Raw genomic sequence first — 13,143 nt, 5'->3', positions numbered from 1 at the left:
GCACCGGCCGCCAGCCATTGGTCACTGCTCCACACCCCCGAGCGCTCATTGGCCAAGACCCGGCGCCCTCTTAGGGTTTTACTATTGCGTTTTCTTTCAGCCCGGCATGCCTTGCGCCAGCGTCTGTTCCGATAGCGACCGGTGGCCGCGGCGGCGGGGCGCAGTCCGCGGGGTGCAGGTGATCCCCGCCGCGGGCTGCAGGTGAAGTACCGGGGAGCACGGCCCGCACGTCCGACAGAGCGCACGCTACTGGGGATGTTGATGTAGGTTTCAGCCGTGTACGGAAAGCCTCCAGTCCTGGCTCCCGGGCTACTCGCCTTGGCATCCTCTAGTGATCCGGGGCCGAAACACTTCTTCCTTACAGTACGCTGTCTCCAGTGCGTTTTAATGTGTCCACCAGTTTCTGTAAAACACCTTTCTATAGTTGATATTTGAGCCCCAAAGGCCATTTTATTACATGCCCCAACCCAGATCACAGAGCCACCGAATTTAACCCAGTAATCTCTGCAACAGGCCCGTGTTTCTCTTTGAACTGGGACAGCTCTTTTGATAAGATGCCCCTTGCTGAGAGGAAAGCCCACCCATGTCGGAGGAAGGAGTTCCATACCTTATAAATGGCACTTGATCATCTTTCCTATTCACGTGTCTGTTTTCAGTTTGTCTTTGTCTTTCAGATTAAGTGACCCCTGATAGAAATCTTTTGCCCATGTTCACCGAGGATGATCAAGTCATCTCTAAACTTTGTTCCTTCAGTGAACTGAATCCATTTAAGGCATCTTTTGCAGACCTCACCATTTCTGCAATTCTGCCTTTTTTTTTTTTAATGAAGCAAGATGTTTTGGGAGATCCTCAGTGCTCTGTTTTGTTAGTTTCACTCTCCCTGAGGCACTTTCTGCTTATCTCCTTGTCAGCAGATAAAAAATTGCTGTTAAGCCTTCCATAGCTGGCGATTTGTTAATAACTGGACTCTGAACCATATCTATAGCAAACAGCACAGGATGACTTAAAAGAAAGGTTGTCAAATACTGGTTGGTGTTGTAGAAGTAAAGAACTCAAGAGCAGTCATCCACCTCACTTGAAATGCAAATATTTTTCATTAGTGCAGTATAGTTACCTGCTCGGTGTCACTCGTAGTAAAAGTAGCATAACTGCAAGCAACCTTTTGCTTTTGCAAGCTCTGAGGCAGCCTCAGCAGAATATACTGTCCCCAAAATACTAAAAGTGGATAATGTAGTACTTTTGTCACTCTAAAGTATGTCAGAAATAACTTTGGACTTTAGCTCCCAGGTTTTACATTCCAATTAGAAGAGATGCAATTAATGGCTTTGTTTTCTGTCTTGCCGTCAGGAGCCTGTGTTAGGGACAACTCTGAAAGTTATGAAATTAAGGGAGTTTATCTGGTTTAATGGAGCAGGTGAAAGGGCATAAGAGACCTTACACGCTAGCAACTTGACGAAGCTTTGAATAGTCTCAGGGCCACAGTAAGCAATTAATTGACAGAACTGTGTGTAGTATGTGCTGCACCAGCCATTGGGTACGAGACAGTTTTGTGCTGACAGAACTGAACCATTTAACAATCTTCCCAGTGCTTACAATGAACTTCAGAAACACCCATGAATCTCTGAGGAGGTGGCTGTGTTTGGTAGCTGCAGGCAAATTTCTGTGCATTTATTAAGAAATGGTTAGCTGAAGGAACAGATGTGATGACGACTGCAGGAAATGTCAGTGTGGGTGAGATACAGTCGTTAACGAGAAACATTAAAGCCTGAGATACACGGCTTTAAAGAGAAACATTAGAGTCTTACTTGTTAATCTAGAATATAAAAGTATATTTCCCTCAGGACAGAGCTGCAGGGGAAGGCAGAACAAATACACATGGTAGATGATAGCTGGCGTAGAGGAGGTGCCAAAGAAAATTGGGTAATGGATAAGGCATATCATGAGATTCCCTTGCAGATAGAGGTTAGATTGTAAGCACTTTTCAATTGAGGCTTTTTTATTTTTTGTGCTCTGTTTTGAATACTATATCACTGTATCTAATAGAGACTTTTCCTGGGGCTCCTAGTTAGTATCAAAACATAAAATAATCATTATTAGTAATAAAACAACTTCCATTTTCTTTTTTCCATAAAACTGAAGAAATCTCCACCTTGAAATTTTCTTTGTAAACCTGGAATCTATATGCTAGGGCTTCTAATCCCATTTTATATGTTATAGATCTACATAGCAGTGGAAAAACCTTAGCAGGTGTAAGTCATCTCTGTGGTCTCCACGGAAACTAGATACATTTACACCATCTCAGAATCCGGCCTCCTTTTGCTGGTTTTTTTTTTTTAACCTAACAGATTTTTTTAACCACTGAGAAAAGATGAGTTATTTCACTAATATACATTATGTTTGCCTCACTGCAGTTACAAGGAATGTACAGGTAGTGATTTTATTACACAAATCCTTAAATATATCTATTCACTTGCCTTGGTTTATAAATTGCCTTGTGGCAGAACACTCTAAAGCTCTGACCCAGATCTGGACCCGCTTGGGCGTCGAGTGAAAGCAGGGGAACCGGCACCACGAAGGGCGTCTCGTCCCCACCTCAGGGTGCAGCTGGGGCCCAGCGAGCCTTTGCACCATCCCCCGGGGCACAGCACCCACCACATTAGACATGCCAAGGGCAGGCTGAGGCACTAATGTATTTTGCCCCATAGGCAGCTCATCTGGCCTCGGCTAGGGTTTCTGTTTCAGTGGTTGCAGGTGCCTGAGTCAGGGCTGTAATTCCCTTATCAGTGGTGAAGTTGCAACAAACCCCTTCATTAAGGAAATGTGTGTTTTCCACTTTAAATGCAGTTTGGGCTGCAGGGAACGAGCATCAGGCAGTCTGTTCTCTCACTGGAGTGTGTGGGTAAGGGAACAGCAGTGAACTGGCAGTTTTAATCATCTTAGCCTGTGCTGCATTGGGAATGTGGGATAGTCTTTGTCCAAATTGCTGGTTTGGTTGTTGCTTTTAAATAGTTACTTGATGATATATTGGGCTGGAAGCTCCTGTAGCCATGCAGTTCACTCTCAAATTCCTCTTCCTTTTTCTATGTAAATAACATTGTCCCCATTCTCTCTGACAGTCAAAGGAGGCGGCCAAAACGGATTTCTCAAACTGGGAATTCTCTGCTAACACACTTCTTGTATGGCATGACTTGAGGTCTTTCCTTATTGTGATTTATATATGCATCATAAATAACTTTTAAGCTGAGCTTATATATTTGTAAAACTTTAGCATTTGCAGAGTATGAATCTTGAAAAGCCTGAGACTAAAGCACTGATAGTGTTACAGCTTTGCAGAGAATTGGATTAGTGGGATTAAATAGAGACTTTAGTTCAACACCCTTGAAAGAATTCAAGTATCATAATAATTACATGTTTCATGTGTATGCATATATGTATGTGTATATATTATGGAAGCTTAAACAAATAATGAAGTAACTGCACAAATAAGAGTGGGACAAGTGTTTCCTCTCACCTCCTGCCAGAGAAATATGAAAAAAAAAAAACAGTTCTAGAAAAAAAACAGTTCAAAGCTTCTCAAACACACAATCTTTCAGGGTAGTGAGTGAAAGTGGATTCTACCCAGTGGCTGTGAGTTCTTATCCCAGCAAAGGCAGCTGTAGTCCTTTTCGCTTGGCCTGGGTTTTCCAGTAAATACATGGCACATAATGAACGGCCTGAGAGGGAGCTTGTCAAAGCAGTTTGTACACACGGTATTAAGAGCAAGCCACTAATGGGTGAACCTCGTACCAGTACTATTCAAACTCTTTAGGATTTTTTTCAGTGTTTTTCAAATTATGATACTTCTAATATGCTTGGTGGACTTTTGAGACGTTAAGAAACAATGCATGTGTATCATTAATCTCTAATTTATATTACCTGTTGTTTGCAGGGATGTGGAACATGCAGTTCATAGGAGCTCAGCGCTTCCTCTACCAGACAGCTGGCAGAACCTGCAGGGACACATGCACCAAGCTCGTGGTGTTTATTATGCAGATGTACAGAAAGACAGAATGGGAGTAATGGCTTTTCTCTGCAAAAAGATACAGAAGGTGCCCTGTGTAAGCCAGATGACATCAAGTTACGATCTCTTGAGGTGAGTTTCTGCCCTCAGGGGAAGCGTGTGCCTGCGCAGTCACGGGGGAGCCTATTTTCCTTCTCCTGTCAGGCTCTGTAAGAGCAGACTCAGAACTGTTGATTAGCAGTATCCTGTTACAATAACTTCGGAGTCTTTTCTAGAACTTCTGAAGAAAATTCCACTGTGGCTCAGGATGTAATTCTATGCACTAGAGCAGATCATGAAAATTGGAATAAATAATTCTGGATTCTTAAATCTATGTGGACAGGGCACCATCCAGGAAGAAAAGTTACTGCTGCTTCTAATAAGGCTGTTGCTAGCTTCCTGCCAGCAATGCTTGTCTGCAACACTAAGGGGTACTTGTATTTCGAAAACCTGTTCCAACAAAAAAATAATGGTTTTAGTGTGTGTAGTTCACTGTGCTAGCAGAACAAAAATAGCAAGTTCACAAGTAATTACATTCTTTATTTACAACAAGCTTAGCCACACAGGATACTTTAAATAACGCAGAAAACTGCAAGGCTTTGTTAATCCAGGAAATATTGCCAGTATCACTAAAGATATGTCTGGTGTACATAAATATTAGCAGAGGTTTTTAATTTTAGAGCAACTATTTCTGTGTATGAAAAGTTCTTAAATTATGTACAACTCCTGGTATTTAATCTGTGAGAATAAAAATACAAAGTAGGAAATAATAGAAGGTAACCCATACAGACATGGAGCACAGAGATAAAATGGAAATATTAAATAGAAGCAAAATATTTGAGTGAATCATCTTCTCAAACTGCCTTTTCTTACATAATGAAAATCTGAGTTCTGTCCGTACGTCACAGAGATACTCAGCAATGTTACGGACTCTTCCATACCAGACGTTGTTACTTCTGACAGGGTCCGAGCCAGAGTCGAGCTAGAGGTGAGAACAGGCAAACACAGCCTTCCAACTTCTCTTGTTTTCCTGACAAACTTCTTGAGGAAAAAACATAGTGTTCTGGGTTTTTTTAATCATCACCTTTTAATGTTCTCTTTAAATCCTTTAAGCCATTCTCTATCTTACAGAATAACATCAGATTCACTTTGCCAAATAAAAGCACTAAGGTCATCTGTCATGCTGCCTTCCAGCTTCATAAACATCGAATATTTCAGTAGCAGTACTGAACTTTTTACACCTTCCTCCTACTGTAAGGTGGAATTGTCTTGCAAGTGCTTTTCTTTTGATCAAAATATATGCAAGGGTATTTCAGCTGTGACTGCACAAACCTTAGTTTTTCCTCAAATAAAATACTGAAATTGTGTTTGGGTTCTGGGCTTTCGCTAAGAGCCCTGCAGAAAAGTCTCTCGTTCTTCAAGCTTTGGTAAAGGGATGTTACCTGATAGAAAACAAAAAGAAAGTTGTGTGAGACCAGCTGAAGTTACATTCTGGGTAGCAGAGCTTAGATTCTCCAGTTTATTCTAAGTACGTACAGGCAGCTTGAATTTCCTGAGCAAGTCAGGAACACAAGCAAGTCCTGTCTGACCTCCTGTACATAACTGCTCAACATGTGCAGTAACTCTAGAGTAAGGTTAGCTTCTGCCCTGCTTTTGGACCAACAGATTGCAGTCTGGTTTTTACAGATGGCTACAGTTATTTATTTTAGTACTTCCTTATTACCAGCTAATATTTCTGAAAGTAAATGCAGCTATGGTGGGTTATATTCCTCAGGTTAATTCAAGCAAAATTAGGAGGTTTTTATAAGCAAGACAATACCTGGTGGGGCTACAAAATATTCCTCTACTTTCTCTCTAGCATTTTTCAGCAGCTCTTTTGTGCAGTTGCCTTCTGTAACATCATCTTCTCTGAGATACAGACACCTGAAGAACAAAGATTACTTAGTCTGTTTTTAAGCTATTCTATGAATATGAAATATGAAGTGTGGCTTATCTCTAAACATGGCGTTGGCCTTAAGTAAGCAATAAGACAAGTACTGGAACATTAGGAATGCCACTGACATATTTGGGGAGCAGCATGTGCAGATCATTCATGACAAGTAAGATACACAAAGGAATTAGAATACACCTTTGCTATGCTTACACATAAAGATCACAGGTGCCAACGACATCTTCCTGCCACATAAAACCATAACAAGACTTTTCTGTAAGCAAAGGGACCAAACGCATAACCAGGGTGAGTCCCAGGAAAAAAAAACAAGTTACAAAAGCAAATAGTTGGATACATTAACAGTTAAAAGGAGGCTGCTGTGATTCCTTACCTGTCCTCCAGGACTGAATCCATCGGTTCTACGCCATCGGTGTTTACCTCATGAAGCTGATCAGCAAACTGGATCGCTTTCTGCAGCCGCTCTACGCCCTCCGCATCGCGGAAATCAACCAAGGCCAAGCGTTCCAAGTGATCCAGCACCTCCACCGTCACTTTTTGCTGTACAAAGAGACAAATACGGACAAAAAAGGCAAAGGTGAGCAAGTCTAATACAGTGCGACTTCTCTTTTTTTAACCAAGAGCCGGTTACACGGCCCAGCCCCGAGTTCACATCTGCTGGGACACGCTGATTTCTTGTACTTTCCTGGAAAATTAACTTCAATCGAAGTCACGTTTTCTCCTTCTGATCTCCCGCCTAGCGAAGGCAAACCGGAGCTGGCGCTCGTTCCGGTAGCCCAGCCCGGGGCAGAGGGGTCCGGCAGGCGGAACGGCCCGCAGGCGGAACGGCCCGCAGCCGCGTTGCGGGGCTGCACCCCTCCCTCCCTCCCTCCCGTTCTCCTGCGGGCGCTCCCCGGCCCGGCTGCCCGTACCTGCGGGGGCGGCCGCCGCTCGCCGTGCTGCCACGCCGGGCGCGGGGGGACCTGCGCGTAGGACGCGACGGGCGCCGTCAGCAGCACCCGGGCAGGAGAAACCGGCAGCGGCGGCCGCCCCGCCCGCAGCCACCAGCCCGCGCGCAGCGCCCGCATCGCGCGCTACCGGCGGCGCCCGGCGCGTCACCTTCCCGCGCCGGAAGTGCGTCAGAGCGGCGGCGCGGGCGGCCCGGCGCGGGGACGGGGCGCGGGCGGGCGCTCGGCAGCCGCCATGAACAGCGTGGGCGAGGCGTGCACCGAGCTGAAGCGCGAGTACGACCAGTGCTTCAACCGCTGGTTCGCCGAGAAGTTCCTCAAGGGCGAGAGCGCCGGGGACCCCTGCGGGCAGCTCTTCAAGCGCTACCAGCTCTGCGTGCAGGTGCGTGCGGCGCCCGCGCTGCCCGGTGCGCTGCCCTTGGCTCGGTGCGCGGGGGCCCTCACGCCGCTCTGGGTTCATTCTGTTCGCTCCCCGCCCCAATCGTTCGTTCTCCCACCGGCCTCATTCCCCTTGCCGAGCTCCCGGTAGCCCCGGAAGAGCCCCCGCCCGCAGCTGCGCACCGCGCCGGGTTTTAGCTTGTCTCGTTTCTGCCGGGCGTGACGTGCGGTGTTTTCCAGGTGTCCCTTACCGTGTTTTTCTCGTTAATGTAACTGCTTACGCCCGCCGGTTTAGCGGCTGTGCTACGTTTACGTGATAGGATCCGGGCTGTCGTTCAGCGTGAGTTCTCGTACGTACTTGAGCATCTCTAATATTGACGCTGTATCCGAACAAGTCTTAAGACTACTTCTAGATTATCTTTTCTACCAAAGATTACATCACTGAGCGCTATAAAGACGTGTCAAGTTTAAATTTTTGGCTTTCTTTTTCTTCTTTTCAGAAAGCGATCAAGGAAAAGGACATACCCATTGAAGGCCTGGAGTTCATGGGCCCAAGCAAAGGAAAAACTGAAAACTCCTCCTGACCTCAGCTGTGTGGATGGAGTCACTAATATGGGCCTTTGGACTAAGCACCACCACCAGGCATAACACTAGACTCCACCTGGATAAAACCTTGGTAAGCTGCTCTCAGGAAGGGAGGAATCTTCTCTGCTTGTACAAACAGCCACAAAAAAAAAAAAAGACTGGATCATGTGGTAACTACTGCCTCCTTTTCAATGAATTTTGGTGGTGGTTCAGCATCTAACAGCGTGAAAAGCCGTTTGAACTAACTTCCTATTGAATGTACTCTATAATGGGAGAATGGTTATTAGAGGGGGCTGAGATAGTAGCTGCTTTGTGACTGATTTCTCTTGCTTATTTATATATCACTTGAAAGTGTTTTTAAAGAATATGAAGGAGAGTGATTTACCTTGTCTTGTCTCCATGCTGCTTAATTTTGGTGGAAGAAGTTTATTTTACATGATCCTGAATGCTGAGGGGCTAAAGCGTTGTTTTGTATCAGCAACAGAGATGGTACAAAAGCACTCTGTTGGGCCTGCAATAACTTAGCTAGAATAAATATAACCAGGTTATATGTCGTTCAGGTAGATAACTGTCCCGTAGAACCTGACTGTGACCTCCAGGGGGAACGGAGGTGGCCTGCAACAGAAGCTGAAGAGGACGCGTTTAATGCAGAGTCTACTTCTTCAGCCTTCTCCGAGGTACGGAAACAATCCTGAACTTGAATTCTCTCTCCTTTAGCATTATGCATTCCTGCAGTAAAACCGCAGCGCAGCCCTGGCCGTCCTTTTCCACACTGCCATAAAGCACCAGGCAACCACCATCACTGTTAGACTTTTGCTGGCAGTAGTTAAAGTGTGTGTTGAATGAGGGAAACATGGGGTTGGAGCTGGACAGCTGATAATGTTAAAGCCCCAGCTGCTGCTTGGGCATCTCACCTGCTCCCGAAGCTTCTCCTTAACTGTGTGTACTGTACACCGAGGAAAGCAAATGAAAGTTATTTGTGCTGGCTTGTAAACTGCAGGAACGCTCGCAGCAACTAGGAAAAGGGTGTTTGGAAGAGGAGCAAGGGATCAGGATCCATCCCATCCAGTGGCTCTGTGAGCGCTGTGGCAGGGGAGGAGATTTCCATTGATCCTCCTACAGAGATGGGCAAAAGCAGGTGAAAGAGTAAAAAATATTACAGCCTGGGGATGAAAGAGAAGTCAGCTTTCTAATTCTCCTGGAATGACAGCGAGGAAAAAAGTGAGCTTCACTCTCTTAGCTTTTAAGCACTACCTGAAGGATCATTCAGAGGTTTTACTTTAAAAAAAAAAAAATTTTAAAATTGTTCTCAAACATAATAGCTGGCTTGTCTGCGCCACAGTCCCTGAGTAATGACCCCAAGCACTGAGAGTAGTGTGGGAGTTGTGGAGAAGATCAGGAACTGCAGCAGGCTGGGGCTGTCATTCCCTGTGTCTTCAGCGATGGCTTAAACACGTCAGCTGGAGCGCAGTCACGTAGCCTGGGTGAGCCACGCTCCTGTTCACTGGCACATGAGACAGTGCAATGACAGCACAGGGATTAAATGTAGCACTTAAAACCCAAGCTGTTGACACTTAAAACTGCTGGGTCACTCAGGTATAAATAAAATCAATAAGTTAAGGGAAAGGTCTTTCTAAGAGCACCGTAAATAGCATTTTGGGGACTGTCAAGTATTTGGCTGCTTTTTTTTTTTAAGGACTAACATGTACAACCACTTTCCTTTTCTATGATCCTCATGTAGGAATAAATGTAGTGTGATTTTGTCAGCTTTAAAACAACTGTGCCCATCAGTGCCTTGTTCTGTGCTTTTAACACAGAAAAGCTTGTCTTAGCGTTAATTTTACTGGTAAGTGGATGAAATAAATTGCCCTGTACCGTGGTGAGGTGTGTCCCGCAGTGCCCACTTTGAGGCTCTCACTTGCTATCCATCACTCCTGTCAGCAGCAAGATGCCAAGTCAGTTGCTGCATTCTTCCTTTTGGGAAAAACGGCATTAGTGACAGCGAAGACACAGCTCTCTCTTTTGTACCACGCAAAAAAAAATATAGAAGTTGCAAAGGAATTGGGAAACAGTTGACTTGCAGAGAAGAAAAACTTCAGAATTAATATTGTACTGGAACAGACCCAGGGCTTTAGAATTGGCTGTTAACTATGTGGAAGGTAATTAAGCTCTTCTAGGTTAAGAAGCTTCTGAGTGACCAGTATACGTTATACAGATGTGTGCGATGGAGTAAAAACTGTGTTTTCATTTATAACACCAGTGTGGGAGACTTTGTACAAGCAGACTGAAGCTTCATGAAAAGCAGAGTTGTGAACACCACACGTGCTGATATCCTAGAAGATTTGAGAGCTGAAGATTAACATTGTGAAGGCACAAGGAGCTTAATTAAACATCTTTGCCACCCCTCCCTCTCTCAGAAGGGGCTAAGAGAAAATTGCCTTCATGACTGCTAATAAATACTGCAATAGCTGATTATGGAGAATGTGCTACAGTATATACTGAATTTTAACCTACAGTGTTAGCCTGATACGTGTTCATCTGTCTGTGAGCTGTGGGTTTACAGTGATCAGTTAAACCAGACATGAAGGATATGAAATTAATGTCCTACGCTGAATGTGTTCCTGTTGTTAGTGTTATCAGATACAGGAGCAGGTACTAACTTTCAGGCAGTCCAACACCTTTGCTCCTGCACGGTATCCTGTGGGAAACCTCAATGTTTTAAGCAAACACTGAAGTAAAGAACTTCTAAGGATTCAGATTAACAAAAAAGTCAGATTCTGAATTCAAGTTCAGAGTTGTTTATTTAATGGACCTCTGCACAAGTACAGACAGATGCTGCAACGCCACGCAGCTTCCTCGTAGAAGGAATGTGGAGTTTCTTAAATGATGGTTCCCTAAACCATGGTTCCCACACACCATTCTGGTCCAAGACAGGAAGAGCCAAAGTTCTGGCTGTGGTCAGGATCTCAGTTTTCATCTTCATAACCGGTTGGGAGAGCATTAACGTGGGGGTTGTGGAATAGGGTTTTGTTCCCGTCACCCCAGGGGAAAGGCTGTTGAAAGAAGAAAGAAAATAAGCCCATGGCAGCCAACTGAACGATCCGTACAGCACAGGAAATCAACAGCAACGTGACAGGCTGATGAATTAAGCAAGTTGGCATCTGCTGCCAGGCTGTAGGAAGCAAGAGCTGGGAAACAGTCTCCCTTAGCTGGGAGCCACCGTCTCTAGACAACAAGATCTTTGCTCTTGCTTAAACATCAACTGTGCTACACTGTGGGACCCCAGTTTTGAGAATTTGGGATCTTCCCTGTTAGTTTTTAGATCTGTATTAGTTAAAGGTGGGTACAGCAGCTCTAGGACTGAAGCATTTTTCAGCAAGACATCAGCAGGATTCCTTGGGGGTGGGAAGGCCCGTGAATACCATGGGCACTTCATCTGAGCTGTGAGAAACTGCTGCCTCAGAAACAAAGCCATGAGTTAAGATCACGGCTACGTACACGGCATCTCACGTAGCAGACAAGAAAACAAGAGACGCTCTCGTCATCTCAGATGAAACTCTGCAATCACAGAAAGTAAGAGGGCCTTTAAACAGCGCAGGGGAACGTACCTTGGTCCTGATCCGGAGGTGGGCGTAAGGAATAAACTCTGGTCTCTCGTGCTCGTGCTGCGCTTTCAAGTAGCAGTTGAGCATGCAAATGCCAACCCCGGGCAGAGCCACCACGAAGGTCAAGAGCTTCCACAGGCGGGCTAGTAGGGAGCGTTACGTTAATTAGAACAACAGTCACCACTTCCATTAGCGTGAGCTGAGCGCATGTTAAACGCAATTAGTACGTTAACGAGGAACTGCGCTCCAGGCCCCTCACCAGAGCGTGGGTCTCCCGCCCGGTTCTCAACGGGAGAAGGGAGCGCGCCCCTCCCCTGCGGGGAGCCCACCTCGCGGTTCAAGCCACGGCTCTCCCGGGGGCGCTGCCGCCCCTCGCCAGGGCTCGCACCGCCGGCGCCTGCCCAGCGCCCCGGACCCGCCGCGAAGGGCAGCGGCTGTCAAGGGCAGCCGTACGCCGCCCGCGGGCCCCGGCTCCGCCCTCGTCCCGAAGAGCCCCGTTACCTCCGCCGCCCTCGTGGGCCGCAGCCGACATGCTCCGCCCCGGCAGGGAGCGCGGGGCGGCGGCGCCAAGCAGCAGCCGCGAAACGCGTCCGAGCGCCGCCATCGCCTCGGCCTCCGCGGGCGCCCCCCGGAACCGGAACCGGCGGGGACACGGCAGCTGCGCGCGCCGCCGCCCGCCTGACCTTGAGCGGCGGCGGGCTGAGGCCGCCTTGCTGCGCACGCGCCATCTCCGGCGGGGCGGGGGGCGCTAAGGGGAGGGGGATCGGCGCCATTTTGGTGCTGAGGGGTGTGGGGGGGACGAGGCTCGGGGTGGCCGCTCTGCGAGCAGAGCCGGAGCTGTGGGGATGGGGAGGGTGTGGGGGGGGCTGGGGGCGTCCCAGGTGTGAGGGGACCGAGGGGCTCCTCGGACGGGGCCGGTCTAGAGCCGGGGCAGCCAGGAGGGGAGCGAAGGAGCCTGGTGCCCTGGGGGGCTACGGAGGGGCTCAGGGGCCGTTAGGCTGGGGCACAGAGCAGGGGTCTGCAGTGGGGAGGCTGTGGTGGCTGGCCGTGGTTTGTGCTGGCTTCCATAAGGTGTTAAAGGGCACCGATGGGTGGAACCTGTGACACCCAGCTCTGCAGAGCAGAAGGAAACATACTGATCTGTGGCATCGTGTACAGAAAGCTGGGGGGGGGAGGGATGTGTTCCAGTGTGGGTGTCCATGAGCGAGGTTCAGAGACGGTATGTTCAGTGTAGGTGGCCTAGGAGACAACCCTGGTGCCCTGTGGAGGATTTTCTGGCAGTGAAGCGATTGCACAGCTGTATTTAAGTTTATTTTATGCAACAGCAGAGAAGGGCTGTTTTATTTGTTAATGTGGCTTTTTCACGTTAGGGACCAATTCCATCACTGGGATATAAAAACTTTCAATCATGACAGTAAAAAGATGTTAATGAAATGCAGTTTTGTAACCACTGATGTGTTTTTAATTATGTGGATTCCTGGGATGATTCTGCTGAAATAATAACCTCACTTGAATAAACAAGATCTCCAGAAAAAAAAAAAATCATAATTAATTTGCAAATACCTAGATCCTGTTTTATTATAATTCTTTATTGGAGCCTGATGGTTGGCTGTTTGACCTTTGGTTAGAAGCCATGTAGGT

At 47.0% G+C, this 13,143-nt stretch overlaps 3 protein-coding genes across 4 annotated transcripts; 1 reads left to right on the top strand and 2 right to left on the bottom strand.

Annotated features, from left to right (window-relative positions):
* Nucleotides 1–4,558: 4,558 nt before the first annotated feature.
* On the bottom strand, nucleotides 4,559–7,054 carry GATC (glutamyl-tRNA amidotransferase subunit C). The gene is made up of 4 exons (XM_068412934.1): nucleotides 6,899–7,054; nucleotides 6,361–6,527; nucleotides 5,859–5,962; nucleotides 4,559–5,481 (listed from the first exon to the last, which is right to left on the bottom strand). Exons 1-4 carry the CDS (start codon nucleotides 7,052–7,054, stop codon nucleotides 5,426–5,428), a joined length of 483 nt encoding a protein of 160 aa, XP_068269035.1. The 3' UTR covers nucleotides 4,559–5,425.
* Nucleotides 7,055–7,110: 56 nt separating this feature from the next.
* On the top strand, nucleotides 7,111–10,379 carry TRIAP1 (TP53 regulated inhibitor of apoptosis 1). 2 transcript variants are annotated; one of them, XM_068412903.1, is made up of 4 exons: nucleotides 7,111–7,316; nucleotides 7,813–7,988; nucleotides 8,477–8,574; nucleotides 10,158–10,379. In XM_068412903.1, exons 1-2 carry the CDS (start codon nucleotides 7,170–7,172, stop codon nucleotides 7,894–7,896), a joined length of 231 nt encoding a protein of 76 aa, XP_068269004.1. In that variant the 5' UTR covers nucleotides 7,111–7,169; the 3' UTR covers nucleotides 7,897–7,988; nucleotides 8,477–8,574; nucleotides 10,158–10,379. The 2 variants fall into 2 exon arrangements, with proteins under 2 accessions (XP_068269004.1, XP_068269003.1); XM_068412902.1 differs by having other exon boundaries at nucleotides 8,458–8,574.
* A 300-nt stretch (nucleotides 10,380–10,679) lies between these two features.
* Nucleotides 10,680–12,127, bottom strand: COX6A1 (cytochrome c oxidase subunit 6A1). Its single transcript, XM_068412901.1, has 3 exons — nucleotides 12,004–12,127; nucleotides 11,506–11,645; nucleotides 10,680–10,950 (listed from the first exon to the last, which is right to left on the bottom strand). The coding sequence occupies exons 1-3, from the start codon at nucleotides 12,104–12,106 to the stop codon at nucleotides 10,864–10,866; spliced, it is 330 nt and encodes a 109-aa protein (XP_068269002.1). The 5' UTR covers nucleotides 12,107–12,127; the 3' UTR covers nucleotides 10,680–10,863.
* Nucleotides 12,128–13,143: the final 1,016 nt, after the last annotated feature.

The sequence above is a fragment of the Nyctibius grandis genome, chromosome 14 (assembly GCF_013368605.1).
Source record: "Nyctibius grandis isolate bNycGra1 chromosome 14, bNycGra1.pri, whole genome shotgun sequence".
In the NCBI taxonomy this organism is placed as follows: domain Eukaryota; kingdom Metazoa; phylum Chordata; class Aves; order Nyctibiiformes; family Nyctibiidae; genus Nyctibius; species Nyctibius grandis.
The sequence above is the reverse complement of the archived record's forward strand: the minus strand, read 5'-3'. Positions and strand labels throughout refer to the sequence as shown.